At 41.0% G+C, this 17,965-nt stretch overlaps 1 protein-coding gene across 1 annotated transcript; it reads left to right on the top strand.

The window, feature by feature from the left end:
• The first annotated feature begins 7,563 nt into the window (after positions 1 to 7,563).
• Positions 7,564 to 17,906, top strand: LOC141753489 (leukocyte cell-derived chemotaxin-2). The gene is made up of 6 exons (XM_074612224.1): positions 7,564 to 7,669; positions 7,947 to 8,017; positions 10,710 to 11,024; positions 11,501 to 11,591; positions 12,071 to 12,216; positions 15,759 to 17,906. Exons 2-6 carry the CDS (start codon positions 7,966 to 7,968, stop codon positions 15,923 to 15,925), a joined length of 771 nt encoding a protein of 256 aa, XP_074468325.1. The 5' UTR covers positions 7,564 to 7,669; positions 7,947 to 7,965; the 3' UTR covers positions 15,926 to 17,906.
• Positions 17,907 to 17,965: the final 59 nt, after the last annotated feature.

Genomic DNA, 17,965 nt, shown 5'->3' with positions numbered 1-17,965 from the left:
ACTTTTCTCTTTTTGCCTTTTGTGGCTGCTTGAAGGACAACTCCTCATTTTGCCTGTCAGGATTAGAGTTTGTGCTTCAAAACAAGCTGAAAGTCACAGTGGGCAGGAGGACCAGAGTGAAACAGGGCCCTTTTATGCAGCAGTGGCTTTAGGAAGGCTATTTTGCTACAGCTGGCAGTGGAAGGATTACTCAGATCCTTTACTTAAGTAGAAATACCATAGTGTAAAAATACTCCATTACAAGTAAAAGTGCTGAATTAATTTGACTTAAGTAAAAGTACAGAAGTATTATCAGCAAAATATACTTTAAAATGTTAAGTACTCATTATGCAGAATGGCTATAACATTGTTATATTATTATAGAATATAATACTATACTATGCGTATTCTCATAAAATGGTTTGTATGATATCTTACGAAAAAGTTATTCTTCCTTTTTCATTCGTTTTCCTATGAATGTCCAGCAACACATATCAATTTCTGTTGGTTACATGCATACAGTTTCCTCAAAATAAACTTCCGTCTTCACAGGAAACAACTTTCTTAGGGTTAGGCAACAAAACTTCTCAGTTCGGCTTAGGTAAAGATCGAGTTGGTTAGGTTTAGGCAACAAAACTACTTAGTTCAGCTTAGGTAAAGATCGACTTGGTTAGGTTTAGGCAACAAAACTAGTCAGTTAGGTTTAGGAAAAGATCGTGGTTTGACTTAAAATAACTCCGGAAGTAGCATTACTAAAGTACGTAAGTTGCGTAACAAATAAATCAAAGTTGACTTCTGGTTTCACACGGGACGCGAACGTCGGTCTCCTGGGCAAAAGTCCAGTATTTTTTGACCCATTATTCCACCCCGACCTCCTCCCTATGATGCGTTCACCGCTCTTTATATTTCCTTGTACAAGATTATGTTAATTACACATGGATTGATAGAAGTAGAAAGTAGCTTAACATGGAAATACCCCAGTAAAGTATAAGTACATGACAGGGACGCTCTCTTTTTCTCCCACCTCTGTTCAGCAGAGTATTATCCCAGCAGGGGATCAACTTGTAGTATTCAGTTAAACAATAATCATCCCTGTGAAAAGGTTTATTTTGTGTCTTTGTAGACGGCTACTTTTTTTCTCTTCCCGGTATACAGGTGTATTAGTATCAATTTCTCTCTCATTACGTGTGTATGCTGTGCTTACGAAGGCTAATTATACATTGAAGCTTCATTGAAGGAGTTTTATCTTGCAAGCGTGATGTAAAAACACTGTAATTATAGATAATGTGGGTGTAATTAGGTACTTCTTAATGAACAGACTTTAAATGAGATGTTGCTCGGATGAGAGCAGGAGCTAGATGGGGCTGAGAGACTTTTTTGAACTTACTTCTAATGCTGTTGTCCTGACTTCGAGAGGTCTGTTTCTCCTATATGAGCTTGTAACAACAATCTTTGATGTGAAAATAAGGGGGCATCTGTGTTGTTCGCTCATCAATGCAACCTCACAGCGCAGGCTAATCGATCCGGCAGCTGCTGGGTCTATGCTTTGCCACATTTAACACCTGGGATGAGCTTCATGATGAACAGAATAGCAGCTAAATCCTATAAATAACCAACGTTATTGTGCACTCTTGTGGGAGGCGTGATATGTGGGAGGCTTTTGTGATACATGTTCCTGCATGGCTATATTCAGTCTGAGAGACTAAAGTGTGAATCTTCAGCTTATAAAGGCTCCATGAAAGGAGTGAGCCTGGATCAAACTCTTTTAAGAAGGCAGCAGGTTAAAAAAGCCACCCACCTCTCTCTCTTTCTTTGCCCCCCAGCTGGGATCAGACTCTAGTGAGGGTGACACGGCTGACTGCCATGTTTCTCAGCAGTGACTTCGCTCTCTCTTAATTCATTTATTCCCCTGCTCCACCTCATCTTCCGCTGCGCACCTCTGCCTTCTCCCTCATCAAAGCGAGGGGAAGTGATTTAGCCGCCCTCCCCGCTGTGTTTTGATGTTCTCCCTCTCCTCCGCCGCTGATCCATCAGTCATGAAACCGCGCTTTGATGCGTACACGATTGTCCGTGACATTCATTGTCTTGGCCTATCACATTCACCGCCGTCGTCGTGTCCACTCCTGCACAGTTCAAAGGCTTCAAGCCCTTGAAATTTAAGCTCTCCTTCGCTCTCTCCAACCAACTAGTATTATAGGCACATTTTTTCTCCTTCACCCCTGTATTCATTGTGTCACGGGCTCCGTTAATTCTCTCGGAACGAAGGTTGCGAAGCAACAGGAAGGAAATGTTACAGGTTAGAGTGTCAAATGGAGCCATTTGTTTGAACACAAAAGTTAAAATACACAGCAGTTACCGTTTTACCGTACAGTTTTTTTGTTTTTTTTAAAACTGTTCCAAATGCCAACTTTAATTACAGGAAACAGCACTTTCTCACTCCCAACTCAAATACCGCCACTTGGTCATTGCCCCTCTTGCGTTAATTTGGACGGACCAGGGACGGCATGTCAATATACGCTTGTTATATGCATAGTGTCCTTTCAAAATAAACCTCCATTTTCACAGGAAGTTACGTTTAGGCAACGCAACCACTCGGGTTAGGAAACGGTCGTAGTTGACGTTAACTTCACTGACTAATGACTCACGTGACTAGTGACTGACAAGACTCACGGGGCTGACGTGACTCACGGAGCTGACGACTCATGTGACTAATGATTCACATGACTGACGACTCACGTTACTCACGGGGCTGACGATACTAACGACTTACGTGAATCATGGATTTGACGATACTAACGACTCACGGTAGTGGACCCATCCACCACCCCTCCCGCCTGCTGTGAGCTGACTCTCTTGCAATTAATACTACGTATCTTGCTCCGACCGTCAAATAACGCCGCAGGTGGGTTTACACTGGAGTTAATTGAAAGCCCGGTTCGTCACATACTGTCACTAAAATGTGCCTACGTGCATCACTGCCGAGTCGGTGGTATTTGAGGTTGGAAAAATAGACATTTCTAAGTTTTCAAATCATATGACTTCTCCTTCGGTACTTTTTATACCATTTTTGTACTTGTGGGAACAAACGTAGTGAATCTCAAGCTGTGTAAAATCCATTGGATGATATCAGACTGAATGATCTGGAGTAGCATTTCATCTGGTGTCTTTCATCTGATGCTATAGTCCATGCCTTTGAGGCTGATGGGCCTTAAGATTCCAGTCACACTCTGCTTTTGTTGTCTCTGCTTGTTGCTCAGGTTGGCTTTTAACTTGTACTGTAGATTCATGGGAATTCACGAGAGGCATGAAGGACATGGATTGACATTTGTATATCTTAAAGGATATGCTCTGCTTAAATGTTGTTGTTTTGCTCCCTGCAGACTCAGAGAGAGAGACAGAGAGACGTGTGACCAGACTTCAGTCCATCCACTAACGCCCTTTGAAAGCCCTCCCTTGGCAGACATGGAAATGCTTTTAGTAGAACACATTATTCAGACTTTGCTGCCACCTGTCTGCTGCCGCCAGCGTCGCCCAGTTCATCCCCTGCCCTGTGGCTCTAAGTTTGTCTGCTCAGGCCGGCTAAACACCTGCTCCCCAAACCCCATGAATATGTTTACAAATGGACGAAGCCAAGTGGGTGTGACTGGGATGAGAAAGCTGATTTAGACCCGCTGAGCAGTTCCGATCCATCAACAGACCCATAGAGCCTTTTCACGAGCCTGTTTTTGTCAGATGTTCCTTTCACCTGAGCAGCAGAAAGACTCCAAATGAAATGAAAGATTAAAAGTCAGGCTCATGCCCAGTAACCGCTCAGCTTGTAAAAAGGTGAAATATCGCTGCGTTCTTTCGATATTCTGTCTGCCAACGGGTCTCAGTTGCAGCGCCTTCAACCTTCACAGGGGAAAGCCTCGCTGTGTGCTTTTTCTTTACAGATGACAGGGGCCTGAATGTCATTTGATGCAGGCCTGGCAGTTTGCTGAAGGGAACAGGAGGGAGAGGGAGGGAGAGTCGGGAGAATTAGAATGTATTTCAGGTCTGAGGCAAGTGGTGCATTGCTGCAACTCGTATCTCAGGGAAGGAGGGAGTTTAAAAGGAGGGGGGTTTTGCAGCGAACTGTTGCTAGGAAACACTTGTGGCATCCTTTTACTCCGTCTCGTTGAAATGCCAGAACTAACTGACAGAGACGCCGGAGTGAAATGTCACTCCTATCCTCCCAGGAGTTTGAAGAATGCGGCGCGTGTTTCTATTTAAGTAGCCATGTTTATCAAAGGGTTCTCAAAGAGTCAACACTCTGCCGGAGCAGAAGGTGTTTAGGATGCAGGGAGGCTGGCTTGTCTGGCTGTCTGTCTGTCTGTCTGTCTTCGTCTTTGTTTTTTATCCCCCTCTCGTTCTGTCTTTCAAGTTCTTCTACCTACCTCATTTCCCTTCCCTCACTCACACACTCTCAGTTGAGCGCTATTACTCCATCTCTCATTATTCCACCCCCTATTCTCTGTTTTATATTGCTCTCTAATTCCCTCTCTCCTTTTCCAACTCCAAGCCATATGGTCCATCAGTGTAATCCTCCGCTCGGATATTTGATTATCAAAGCAGTCTGGCTGCAAAAAGGCTCAACTCTCCACCGACCACTACTGAGCCCACTCCCCCACACTCCCTCCGTACATTGTAATTCAGAGCGAGTAACCAGCTCTGAATTAGAATAAAAGCATTTAAATTCCACAGTGACCTCATCTGCACCACAATACATCAGTAAAGTAAGATACACTTGGACATACAGATGAAGAGAACTTTGAATAAGCAAGCAAAAATCACGTAACTCTTCATTTTTGGATTTTAATTCCATGTAGCTAACAATACTTTTTAGTCCTGATATTAAAGGGAACTATTTTTGCTTATTATCAGGTGCATTCCTGTATTTTGGATTTCTACTACTCCATGTTTACATGCTTTAATGTTCAAAAATAAATGTTTCTCATACCGGCTTTTCGCCCTCAGTCTGAAACGCTCTGTTGGATCTCCTGCACCCCCTCCCAAAAAGCCCAGTCTGCTCTGATTGGTCAGCTGGCCCACTCTGGTGTAATTGGTCAATTGAACCCAACTCTTTGGACTCCGCTCCAACTCCGCTCTAACTAGCTTTGTTTGAGGGTGTGTCAAACTAACAGCTAGGCAGGTATTATGCAAATATGTTACTTGGTGACCTCACCACGTTACAGAAGAAAAGGCGGTACTTCAATCAAGGCGTTTCTGGCAGTTCAGGAGCAGTGTTTCTGTTGGGGAGAGTAATTCCCTTTGGTGTGGACTTTGGGCTTTGCGACTTTGCAGACCTTTTACATGCACAAAGAACTATACAACACAATAAAGGAAAGGGAAAAAGCACGGAAGCATAATAGGTCCCCTTTAATTAAAAAAGGAACAAAAGTAGGGATGTTTGAGTTGCACATAATTATTAACTTCTATAATACACAAATCATCTTTATGCGCATGCCAGCTAAGACTAGTTGCCAGCTATTTTGTAAGTAATCATGCAACATCTCTGAAATAATGACTGAATAATGAATTTTTAGGTGGGCTCTTGCTTTGTTTTACCCAATCAGAAGGATTGCCTTCACGCAGTTTCCCCCAAGCTTAGAACTGGATTAACACCCGCGTAACCTTGAAGAAATCTGATTTGCCGTCTTCGGCTTTCACCACATACGTGCCGCACAAAGCCTGACTCTTAAATACCCTACACCCACACGCTTTACCGCATTCATCCATGTACCTACTTTGCACTCTTCCGCTGGGAGGGGATCAAATTCATACCATTGATTGACTTCCGTTCCATTGTGTGAGGCCTTAAAGCTAATTATCTCATAATAGATGCCAGGCTCATGCTTGGAGAATAATGATTTTTTTGTCTCGTTAAGGGGTAGAAGCCGGGATTTGACAGCGTGAGGGCACACAGCGGTGACAACAGGCCTATGCCTGCTGACTGCACTGCACATACTAATGGGTTTATATGGAAGGGTGCCATGAAAGGAGATCTTTATTGCATACACTAAAGTCAAAATATCAACATTATGAGAAACTCATACTGCCATTTCGGACTGACACAACGAACTGTAATATAATCTTTATTGCGGCTTTGTAGCAGTTGACATTGTATAAACTGCCTGACATGCATGTGGACATAATCCAGGCAGTAATTATGTTTCCCACCACAATGAAATTTCGAAGACAAATAAGTAATATATAAACATACTTTCTAGGAGACAGGGTTGCAATATATGAGAAACTGTAATGAAATGTCCCCCTGAGCATTATGATACAATGTATGATTCCCTAATAATATTATAAACATCACATTATTGCATTACCTAGTGATTCTAATGAATAATTCCCACTGAACTAAAAGTATATTAATAATAGTGCAATACGCTGAAAGAGTAAGAGTCAATACAGTTTATGCATCATCATTTACTGTCTAACAAAGACAGTCATCTTTAGACAAAAATGTATGATTGAGGCTTACGGAAGCAAAGCTAAACGATAATATGTCATATGAGTCTGTGATAGTGCATGGTCATTCCTTTTGTGATGTGCAAAATATTATAAAGTGAAGAAAAAAAAGTAGGACTCTAAATCCTACTAAAATATTTAATTGCGATTGTCCTTAATTAATCATTTTTTATCTGTTCAAAATGTTATTTAATACACTTATCAACATGGGAGTGGGCACATATGCTTGCTTTATGCCAACGTATGTATATATTTTAGGGTTGTCAATCGATTCAAATATTTAATGGCTATTAATCGCATGATTGTAATCGCAATTTTTTTCGCATTTTTTTATTGTTCAAAATTGATGTTAAAGGGAGATTTGTCAAATATTTAATACTCTTATCAACATGGGAGTGGGCAAATATGCTTTCTTTATGCAAATGTATGTATATATTTATTATTGGAAATCAATTAACAACACAAAACAATTACAAATATTGTCCAGAAACCCTCACAGGTACTGCATTTAGTATAAAAAATATGCTCAAATCATAACATGGCAAACATCAGCCCAACAGGCAACAACAGCTGTCAGTGTGTCAGTGTGCTGACTTGACTATGCCTTGCCCCAAACTTCATGTGATTATCATAGAGTGGGCATGTCTGTAAAGGGGAGACTCGTGGGTACCCATAAAACCCATTTTCATTCAGATGTCTTGAGGTCAGAGGTCAAGGGACCCCTTTGAAAATGGCCATGCTAGTCGGATTTTAAGGGGGTCAATTAAAAATCGCAAGTTGCGTTAAAGAAATTAGTGGCGTTTAAACGAATTTGAACAAATTAACACATTATTATCGCGTTAACTTTGAAAGCCCTTAAAAAAAGAGATTATAATGCCATTTGTCAATGCTGTTGCTCAGCTGGTAATAACTCATTTCACATGGATATTTGTTAAAGCCTCACTTTCAGGTGTTTTTTCTCAGACGCCAATAACTAACTGTGCAACTTTTGGTATAGCAACAAAAAGTCAATAAAGAGAGCCTTTTTTCCAGCAACTAAATGGGTGTGTTTTCTATAGGCCAATATCAATATTGACAGTGGGGGAAACGTCCCGTGGCCCTGGGAATGCAGCTTCCACAGCGGGCTGGTTCTCCAACAGTCCAGGCTTTGTGTGTCTACCCACCGCGCCGGCCGCCACATCGCAACTTCTCCGTAAGTCCTTTTTCTCTCACTAGAAAATCTGAGCAGTGTTCAGTCAGAAAAGGGTATCTGGTCTGCTTCTGTTTGAGATTTTAGACAGATTAACTACTGTATGAACTGAGTCAGTGTGCAAGAATACGTCACAGATTTGAATCTTAGGGTGAAATCTGCATGTATAAATAACCCTAATATGCATATACGCCTGCTGCTTTATATGACAATGACACCTATGGGACACTTACCTGCCTAGATGGAATAATTCTTCTGTTTTTTTATTGTTATTCTGCAGATTTTTGAGCTCTGATCTGATGATGAGAATGCTGTCGAGGGTCTGTCTCATTGCAGCTCTGCTAGTATGCTGTAAGTAGCGTAATATATGCAAAATGTACACTACATATAACATGTACAGTATTCCTGGAGGATTTATGTAAAGTAACCGTATTAAGTTGAACACACAAACATGCATGTGTAGGCACACATACTGTACACACACAGCAATTTGCCATTCCAGTGTTCACTAATAAGATCCCTATTACAGAAACAATAAACGGTGTATACTGTAAATATCTGTCCGCCCCCGGAGATTATTACCATGAACCGAGCCCTATTAGGAGACTGCAAACTCCTGTGAACATAAAACCTTGCGGGGGTTCTCGGGCCTATTGCTGGAGTGACTGTGTGCTGGCGCAAGTGGATGAGACATTTAAAGCCTGATTGAATGCTTAATGCAACATCACATAATTGCAATCTAACTGCAAAGCTTAAGGCGCACTCTGACTCTGAGCAACGTGGAAACGAGACGGACATCTTGTTGCGTAGATGAAATGATTCATGACGCACACAGTGGGCGCAACTTTCACTCTGCAGCTCCATGAATATCACTGAATATCCTCTTTTTTGTTACTTTCAAGTTGATGTGTGTATTTATTCCACCCACAGACAGCATATCTTGCCATTAAAGTAAAAGACAATGCAGCTGCCACATCCAGCAGGTTATTTCCCGATCCCTGTCACAAACTATCCCCAAATTCTTCTTTTGTGTCTTTGGCATATATTTACCAGAAAACTCAAACAATGCTCACCCACTCCTTTTTTAAGGTTATTCAACTTTATCTTTTTCTTCTTTTTCAATCTTCTTTATTTTTTAGATGACAAGTCCAGACTACTGCCACCTGCTGGTGTTGGCTATGTCTGATGCAGTTAACATAATATGGAAACAGACACCAGGCCAGACTGGTTTAGAGGGTTTCAGGACCGAAGAGGGAGACAGAGAAAGGAGTTTGGTTTGAAGGTTTCAGCACCTCGGGTTAGAGAAAGATAGTTTCAACTCAGTGGATGTTTCTCAAAATGCCAACAACCATTCCAAACACCCTAGCAACCATTTAGCCAAATTCACCGCATTGCAACACCATGACACCCTAAAAACCAACCGAAACAGGGATCAAATATGTAGCACCTTAGCAGCCCCATAATGTAGCAACCACCTAGTAATGCGCTAACAACCGTTTAGTAAAATACCAGTAAAACCATCCAAGCTAATATCGCCCAGGCAACAGGCACAGTTCCATTTTTGTCACAAAATTCCGGCCTTTTCTAATTTTAGCTCACATTGCTGAGGAAAATTGCTTTTCTGTGCCAGAGCCAGCTATCCGGCCCGGCTGTCTCCCTGTCATTAAGGCTTTCTAGTGATAAGCAGCTCCTTTCAATCACTGAGCCCAGCATGTGTTCCTGTGCCAGGCCAGCGTGATTGAAATATTTTCTGTGCCTCTGAGGTTAATAGAGTTAATGAAGATCAAAGACTCATGTCTGGGCAGGATAATTAGTATTCTGCCGGAATGAAAACACACTATGAATAACTGAACTATGACTCAGTCTGTCTATAATGGACAAGTAACACAGTTCTCAACAAGTGTGCCCAGGCAGTGAGCTAAGAGAAAAAATAACCACCTCTAAGAAAAGTGTTTCTTAGAGATAATCAGAAGCAAGTTCCGTGAAGTCATTAAAGCTTTTTCCATGAACATTCGTCAAGAATGTCTAGAAGGTGTGCTTTTTTCTTTATTATATCATCAGGGGTTTTTATGGCATTTTAAAGCAATCAGCCAGTCAGGTATGACTTTGAAATGTATCAAATTTGCTTCAGCATCAGGACGTTTTGGAGAATAGTATTTTAGTTTTCTTTTTTATTATTTCTTTGTGATTGATTTTTGAGCCCTAAAGTGAATCCTCTTAACTCTAACCCACCTTGTGATGACTATAAATAGGTAAGAAAGGTAGATATGTGTTGTCTGACTCTGTGGGGAGTTTCTGGTGCTGCTGAATTGTATTGTGTTATACCGACAGGTGTTTCTATTATTTTGTACACCGCATTTATATCAATGAGGGAAGGCTAAATAACAGAAGCACCTCTCTTTATGATGCAACATTGTTCAACAGTGCTGCAATCTACACTACTGTGTAGATTGGTAATTTGAGTACAGACAGTAAAATCATATCAGTGTCCCTTAAGGCCGAGACACACGAAGTAAACATCAAAGAACTAGCGGCGACAAAGGCCGACTGTTGCATCGCCTCACGTAGCCTTTGTCTTGGCCGACAAGTTGCACTCGAACACTCCGATGGCCGGTTAACACGTACGTTCTGTGCCTGTGTGAGATGAAATAACTTTCCACACCAGCAGGTCGCGGTAGTCTGTATTTGTCATTCAAAAAGGGAAACCGGAAGACCAAGGACTAAGGATATACAAGCCGTTGTTCTGATACGTACATGAAACAAAGCGGCGTTTGTCGACCATTTTCACACCAGCCTCCAACACGGGCAAACCAGTGCCGATGGTGCGGGACACACCGCAATAACTAGGCCGACAGACGCTCACCGACGGCCTCAAACTGTTCGATGGCCTAGCGTTGGCTTGGTGTGTCAGGGCCTTTAGATCTGTAGCTCAGATTCTCTGTAATAAATGTTTAGCATACACAAACATTCAATGTAATCCTTCATCTAAGAAAGTTGTGTAAAGCCACATTTTTAATCCTCTCTCTTTTCATCTCTCCTTAAGATGTCCTTTTAAGAAGTTGTGCTTTAGAGCATGAAAAGAAGAAAGGTGAAGAATCCCAAAGCCCTGACAAGAACGCTGACAGTAACTTCAAGGTGAAGAGAAATCACACAACAGCAAATGACGGGAGACCTAAGGCTGTGGCTCCGAGGAAGAAGGTCAAGAAGACGGGAAGTAAGAGAGTTTCCACGGGACCGAGAAGCGACGTCAGCTGCACCAGACTGGGAGGCATCTGCCAGCCCAACCGATACATCTGCCAAGGTCAATACCTGAAAGACAAGTGTTCAGGGGCCAAGACGCGGCAGTGTTGTATGCCAGGTATAGTGACACACAGTTACACATTAATGTAAACACATACCAGCACATTCATGCATATAACAAAGACTATTACTATAGAAGGTGAGAAATGGGCTACTTCAGACACTTTATCAGTCACACAAGCACGCTGCTGTTTTTTTGCCATGTAGAGATTAAAAGACCAGAATGTGTTGAAACCACTAGATGCCGCCAAATCCTACACATTGTACCTTTAAAAGGTAGTCAGGTAAAATGTGTTATAATGGGTGTAAGACTGATATAAGAGACATCAAAAAATGACATTTGAATAGTGTCTTTCTGCTGTAATTGGCCTTATTTCCATATGAATAGAATGTGAGGTGACTCGGAGGACGTTGAAATATTTTTATTCAAATGCAATTTTTCATGCGTGGCCTTTTGGAATGAAATGCAGCAACCTTTAAATAAGGAAGAAAAGTATTGGACTAACATATTACTTTTCATACCTGTCACTGTAGTTGGAGCCTGGAGTGTCCTTTGTGCCAGTCACCACAACAACAGAGTGAGGGCGTGTGATGCGCACGGCTGTGGAGCTTTCAACTCTAACAGGTGATTCCTCCTGATCGAATCATTTTGAAGCCTCTGAAGATTACCCATGTGGCAACACAAGAGCTTCCAAGTGCAGATGAGTTGATAATGCAACATTTCTGGAGTTACATATTATTCTCTTAAACTGTTCACTATGTGGCATCTGACATGTCTTGCTGTGTGATTAACCTGGTTATGAGGTTGACATGACAACAGCTCTACATCACGGAGAAAATGGATGAAGTATGTAATCATCTAAGGGATGATGCAATTTCACGGCACAGCTCCCTCACAACCAAATCTATGTCTATACTAAAAGGACAAGAGAGACCAAAATTATATAGATAATCATCCAGCTTTCTCTGGGTGGATGGCTGGGCAGACGTGTACCACATCCATAGAGAGACATTCGAAGTTCTTTCCTTGAAATATGACTAATTGAAACAGGCTTTTTTACGATATCTGTGCAATTCCAATCTTTTCTGTCGCTCCTCTCACAGAGATAATGACCGACATAAAGCGGTGGACCTGGTGTGTGATGACTATGGTATCGTCAATGCTCCATTCTCAGGCTCTCTGGCGGGCCCAGTGAGTCGGAAAGAGCCTGCTGGGAATCAGTATAATGGGGTCAAACTTCTCAATGATGGTAAGGAGGACAAGATGTCAATAAAGTACTTGAAAGTGAGTTCAGCAAAGGGAAAGAAACTTCTGGAGATTATCAATCACCATTTCAAATTATAAGAAAAGATAGAGGAAAAGTCAGGAAATAACCAAGGTCTTTTAGAGTCGTCCTCTGGCAACCAAGGATATCTATACCACATTTCATGGCAATTCATCCAATAGTTGTTGAGATATTTCAGCAGGGACCAAAGTGGTTACCGTGCACGGCTGCTGGATTCTCGCAATGTCATGATATCATGTGGGAATCCATCTTGTCAGGCTTCAAGTAATGCATTTGTGTCTGGCAAGCCAGTGCACAGACCAATCAGCGTCCTGTGAGGAGCTACTGGCAGCTATGGGGTTAAGGTTAATGTAGATGCTGCGATAGCGTCAGTTATATCAGAACTGGAGAGTATTTCTTTATTGAAACAAGAGCAAAGAACGTGTTTTCACTCTTCTCCCAACTGGCTTCCACAAGAGTTTGATTGACAGATGGTTCTTCCAATCACCTGCCAGGTATTTTTTGAGAGTGCCAGCCCTTTTCCAAACAGTTTCCAATATGGCTGTCATTTGATTAAAATATTTAATCGCAATTAATCGCACGTTTTTTATCTGTTAAAAATGTACCTTAAAGGGAAATTTGTCAAGTATCTAATACTCTTATCAACATGGGAGTGGGCCAATATGCTGCTTTATGCAAATATATGTATATATTTATTATTGTTAATCAATTAACAACACAAAACCATGACAAATATTGTCCAGAAACTTTCACAGGTACTGCATTTAGCATAAAAAATATGCTTAAATCATAACATGGCAAACTGCAGCCCAACAGGCAGCAACAGCTGTCAGTGTGTCAGAATGCTGACTTGACTATGACTTGCCCCAAACTGCATGTGATTATCATAAAGTGGGCATGTCTGTAAAGGGGAGACTCTTGGGTACCCACAGAACCCATTATCATTCACATATCTTGAGGTCAGAGGTCAAGGGACCCTTTGGCCATGCCAATTTTTCCTCGCCATAATTTAGAGCAAGTTTGGAGCGTTATTTAGCCTCCTTAATGACAAGCTAGTATGACATGGAAGGTACCAATGGATTCTTTAGATTTTCTACCAGTATCTTCACTCTAGCTTTAAACCTCTGAAATATCGATTGTGTTAATGCGTTGAAGAAATTAGTGGCGTTAAAACAAATTTGCATTAACGCGTTATTATCGCGTTAACTTTGACAGCCATAGTTTCCAATGATCTCACAAGGTTCTGGCGGGTCAGGTTACCAAAATCGTGGACCAACCAACTGACTGAGTGACATTACCATCCCTAGTCCCACGTCGCTAACATGGCTTAAAATTGCTGGCCACATCAGCTCAGTTTTCTTGAAATTGCATCTCAAAGTCATACTAATATTTTCTACAACTGAATGAAAAAGCAGGTTTTAATAAGTAACCTTTTATTGTTACCTCAGCAAGTAAATTCCTGTAATCTATAGTGTATGGGGCCACGGCGAGGGTAAAGGTGGTGTTATGGTGGAGGCGTTGGGTGGGGATGAAAAGAAGGGGTGATTTAGATGGATTAGTCAAGGTGCTGGAGAGGGGGGGCTGAGACTCCATTGAACTCTCGGTTGCCTCTAACACCGGGACCCAGCTGCATGTGAAACCCCATCAAAGGCTGTTTATGAGTAATGACCCCCACTAAGGGCCATCATTATTACAGAACAAAGCAGCGCATCAGCGTTTGTGTGCGTTTGTGTCGACGTAGCCTGTGCAGAAGAGCGCACACATGCCTTTGCAATGTACAGTATGTCTGTGTCTGTGTATTATGTGAGTGAGTGTATTTTGAGAGCATCCTGAGTTGATAAGGCGCCGGATTTGATGAGTAAACATCATTAGTCGCTCATTCTGCCTCTACCCCTAATTGAACTGTATTATCAGAACACATGTACCGTCAGCTCCTTTCATCTCAGGGTAAAACACAGACATGATTAGACATCACAGAGACACATTACCTCGCCATGATATCCACATTAATGGTGAGACACTGATCATTAGGAGCTTGTAGGATTTAATGATGGTGCTGCGTTGTAGACTAGCCTACTTTTAGGTTGTTTGTTTCTAAGTTGGCAGCTTGCTTGTTTTTGTCTGCAGAATGGGGAAAGGTGGATGGTAAGACTTATTTATGCATTTCATATTTGTTGGGTGGCCTGAGAATATTTTCATCAACACAGGTGTGCTATCAGCCCAGTCGCACAGCAGTTCATGTAGTAGTCACAAAATGTAATGTATTGATTCGTGTATATAGACACAAATTATTTTCGTGATGGTCGGCACAAAATCAATTCTTATGTAATCCACGTAATTGTGAACCGGGAAGTATAAAGAGTGGCGAACGCCACGTAGGGAGGAGGTCGGAGTGGATGGGTGGGTCAAAAAACTTTCGCCCAGGAGACCGGTGTTCGTGTCCCGTGTGAAACCAGAAGACAACGTTGATTTATTTGTCACGTAACTTCCGTACTTACTTTACGGCACTTCCAGAGTTATTTTAAACCAAACAAAGATCTTTTCCTAAACCTAACTAAGAAGTTTTGTTTGCCTAAACCTAACCAAGTACATCTTTTCCTTAAGCTAACTAAGTAGTTTTTGTCACGTAACTTCCGTACCTAAGATACGGCACTTCTGGTGATATTTTAAACGCGAGCTGTTCTTAAATCTAAGTTTTATTTTGAAAAGACTGGAGCGGAAAATTGACATGTGTGTCACATGTTGCTGGACATTTTTAGGAAAACGCAGGAAAAATACATTCTTCTGTTTTTATAAAGATTATTATTTATGGCTTTATATTGCCTTTATTAGTGCAGCTGTTGAATGACAGGAAAGGGGGACTGAGAGGCGATATAAGGGCCGCGGGTCAGAATCGAACCCAGGCCGCTGGACTCCGCCTACATGGGGCACACGCTCTACCGGGTGAGCTAGAGGTCGCCCTGAAAAATAGATTCTTGAAAGTCGTGCTGAGCGTCATGAAAAAAAGGGAAATTCATATCCATGTACACGAATGAAATAGATTGAATTTTGTGTCTATTTCATGGTCTGCTGTGAGACTGTGTTTGTGCGATGTTAAAGGTGTCTAACTCCTTTGCTTTTCTCCAACAAACACATTATTATGATCACTTTTAATTCCTATTTTACACATCCATTCCCCCGTGGTGTAGAAACAGCTTTCTGCTGAGACGTATTTCAACTAATTTCTCACAAATTTACCCCATGAAGGTGAAGTAATGAGAACAACCTGACATCACAGGTAGAAATTAGCAAAGAAAACATATTCTTAGTTGTGTCAGTGAGGTGAGTTGAGTCACTCTTAGCATCAGCACTATCTCACTCTATTACAAAAATGTCATTGATATCCTAAAATTGTTGAAAGAAAAGAGTATGCACATAAAGAAAAATGTCTCAACACGTCCACGCAAGAGATAATACGGCATTAATATACAAAAAAAGTATAATTTTTTTGTTTCTGTCTCATCCAGTGTACTGTGTGAAGATCTTCAACATCCGTCCGTACCGTTACACGGGCCCGGTGGCTCAGGGAGAAGCTTTGGGCTACCTGTTGCCGCTGCAGGAACGCTTCTCCGGCATCACATCACACCTAGAGCTGCAAATGTGTGACGGCACTGATCCTTCACCTTTCATATGACCTCTAACCTCTCATCTTGTATATGGTGTCTGAGCTCTGACCTCTACTCATTCATATTACCCTTGACCCTTGACCTTTAGTTTGACCTCTGATTGTCAGCATTCATGACTACTGTTCACCATTTTGAAACCCTTAACATTTGACCCCGTGACCCTGCAGATATAATCCCTGATGCCTATAAAGATAATTATGACATCTAATGTTAGTTGTAACTTTTCTGTACATATTCAAAATATGGCCTATGATGCAGCAGCAATTCTTCATCCTCTATAGAATATAGCGATGCAAAATGTTGATCTCTCTAATGACAGCATTTAACTATATTATGTTTTTTCCCCTGCTTACAGCAATTTAAAGGGCCAGTGTGTAGGATTTGGCGGCATCTAGTGTTGAGGTTGCAGATTGCAACCAACTGAAACTGTGAGCCATGTGTGTAGGAGAACTGTGGTGGCCGACATGAAAATGCCTGTCTATAGTTAGTGTTTGGTTTGTCCATTCTCCATGAAGAGGACCCGCTGTAGATATAAACGGCTCATTCTAAGGTAACGAAAACACAACGATTCTTATTTTCAGGTGATTAAACATTAAAGAAAACGTACTTATTAATATTATATTCCATTTCTACCAATAGATCCCCCTAAATACTACACACTGTTCCTTTAAGTACATACTTTTTTGATGGACAACTTTTGTGTGACTGATTGATCCTTGATCTCCAAATTTTCTACTTTTTTTGGGGATATTTTTGTATTATCATTAGAAGGACTGTCCTCGACCAAAGAAATTCTTTGTTGATTAACATCATTTTGTTGACTTATCGATTAGTTGATTTAATCTGCAGATCTGTAAAAATTGTGTAATCCAGAGATGTGCTCATAAGTTTCTTGGAAATAAATCATTCAGCATGAAAAAGCATAAAAAACAACTAAAGAAATCTTAGTCGACTAAGAGCGAAACGACTAACAGAGGACAACCCTAATCATTATTCGCATTTTTTCCACTGAATGCCATGTTTATTTTTATAAAGTTCACTGGATTTTTTTTCTTTCTATCCCTCAACATGGACTCATATAACCCCCTTTGATGTGCTCTATTTTTAGGCCTATTTGAGTGATGCAATAAATTCTTACTTTCATTTCTGCTTTTGATTAAAATGGTTCCTATTCCAAATAACCAAGTTGGAAGTTAAATTTAGGATGTGACAAGTTTAAATTGGGAGTCACATAATGTCACGACCTGTCATAAAAAATTAATTGTTGAGTTTTTTCAATACTTGTAACTCACTATGACAATTCTGACTCCTGACATTGTCTCCGTAATGCAGCCGTCATTATTAATCAGTTGTAATTCTATAACAAGGGCTGTGCCTCTGCAGATAGGAACTGCCACATATACAGCACTAATGTAATGAGTGCAATGCACCAAAAGATGGAGCTGTTTTGCAACAAAATTGAAAGTCAAATCTCAAACTTGGTCATTAGTCTTTTTAAAACCTGTATATATCAAAGTGTCAACTTTGCAATTTTTTGAGTAACTTACAAAATAACTACAGTTCAATCTAAAACAATTAATTGCAGCATAACACTGTGATATTAATAGGGAGGAAACAATGACAAGTTTCTACTTACAAAGCACTTTTCTGGAACAAAATTAGCACATTTCCAGTTTAACCCATCCCAACTTTAATCATCTCATGACCGAGAGCGAGACATTAAGCACGCACACACATGATGATATCATGTGTTGGAGTCTCAGTGAGTCAACAGTTCCTCGTTTACACCCCAACAAATCTGTTGCTCTCCATGTGATCAAGCAATAGTGCAACTACAAGTGAACATGTGAGCAAATTACAAAATTAGCCATAATTCACATAATTATCTATAATACATTTGCATCCAATTATCATGAAACTTGGAACAGACCTGTATGCTGTTTCCTTTTAGACATTTTCAAATTGACCAATAGTGGGTGCAACAAACAGCACAATAGTTCAAGACACTTGAACCTAGATTCCCAAGTTCATACATCAAGTCAATTTTC

This window comes from Sebastes fasciatus, chromosome 16 (assembly GCF_043250625.1).
Source record: "Sebastes fasciatus isolate fSebFas1 chromosome 16, fSebFas1.pri, whole genome shotgun sequence".
NCBI classification, from domain to species: Eukaryota; Metazoa; Chordata; class Actinopteri; order Perciformes; family Sebastidae; genus Sebastes; species Sebastes fasciatus.
Note: the sequence above shows the minus strand (reverse complement) of the source record. Positions and strands in the feature narration are given on the sequence as shown.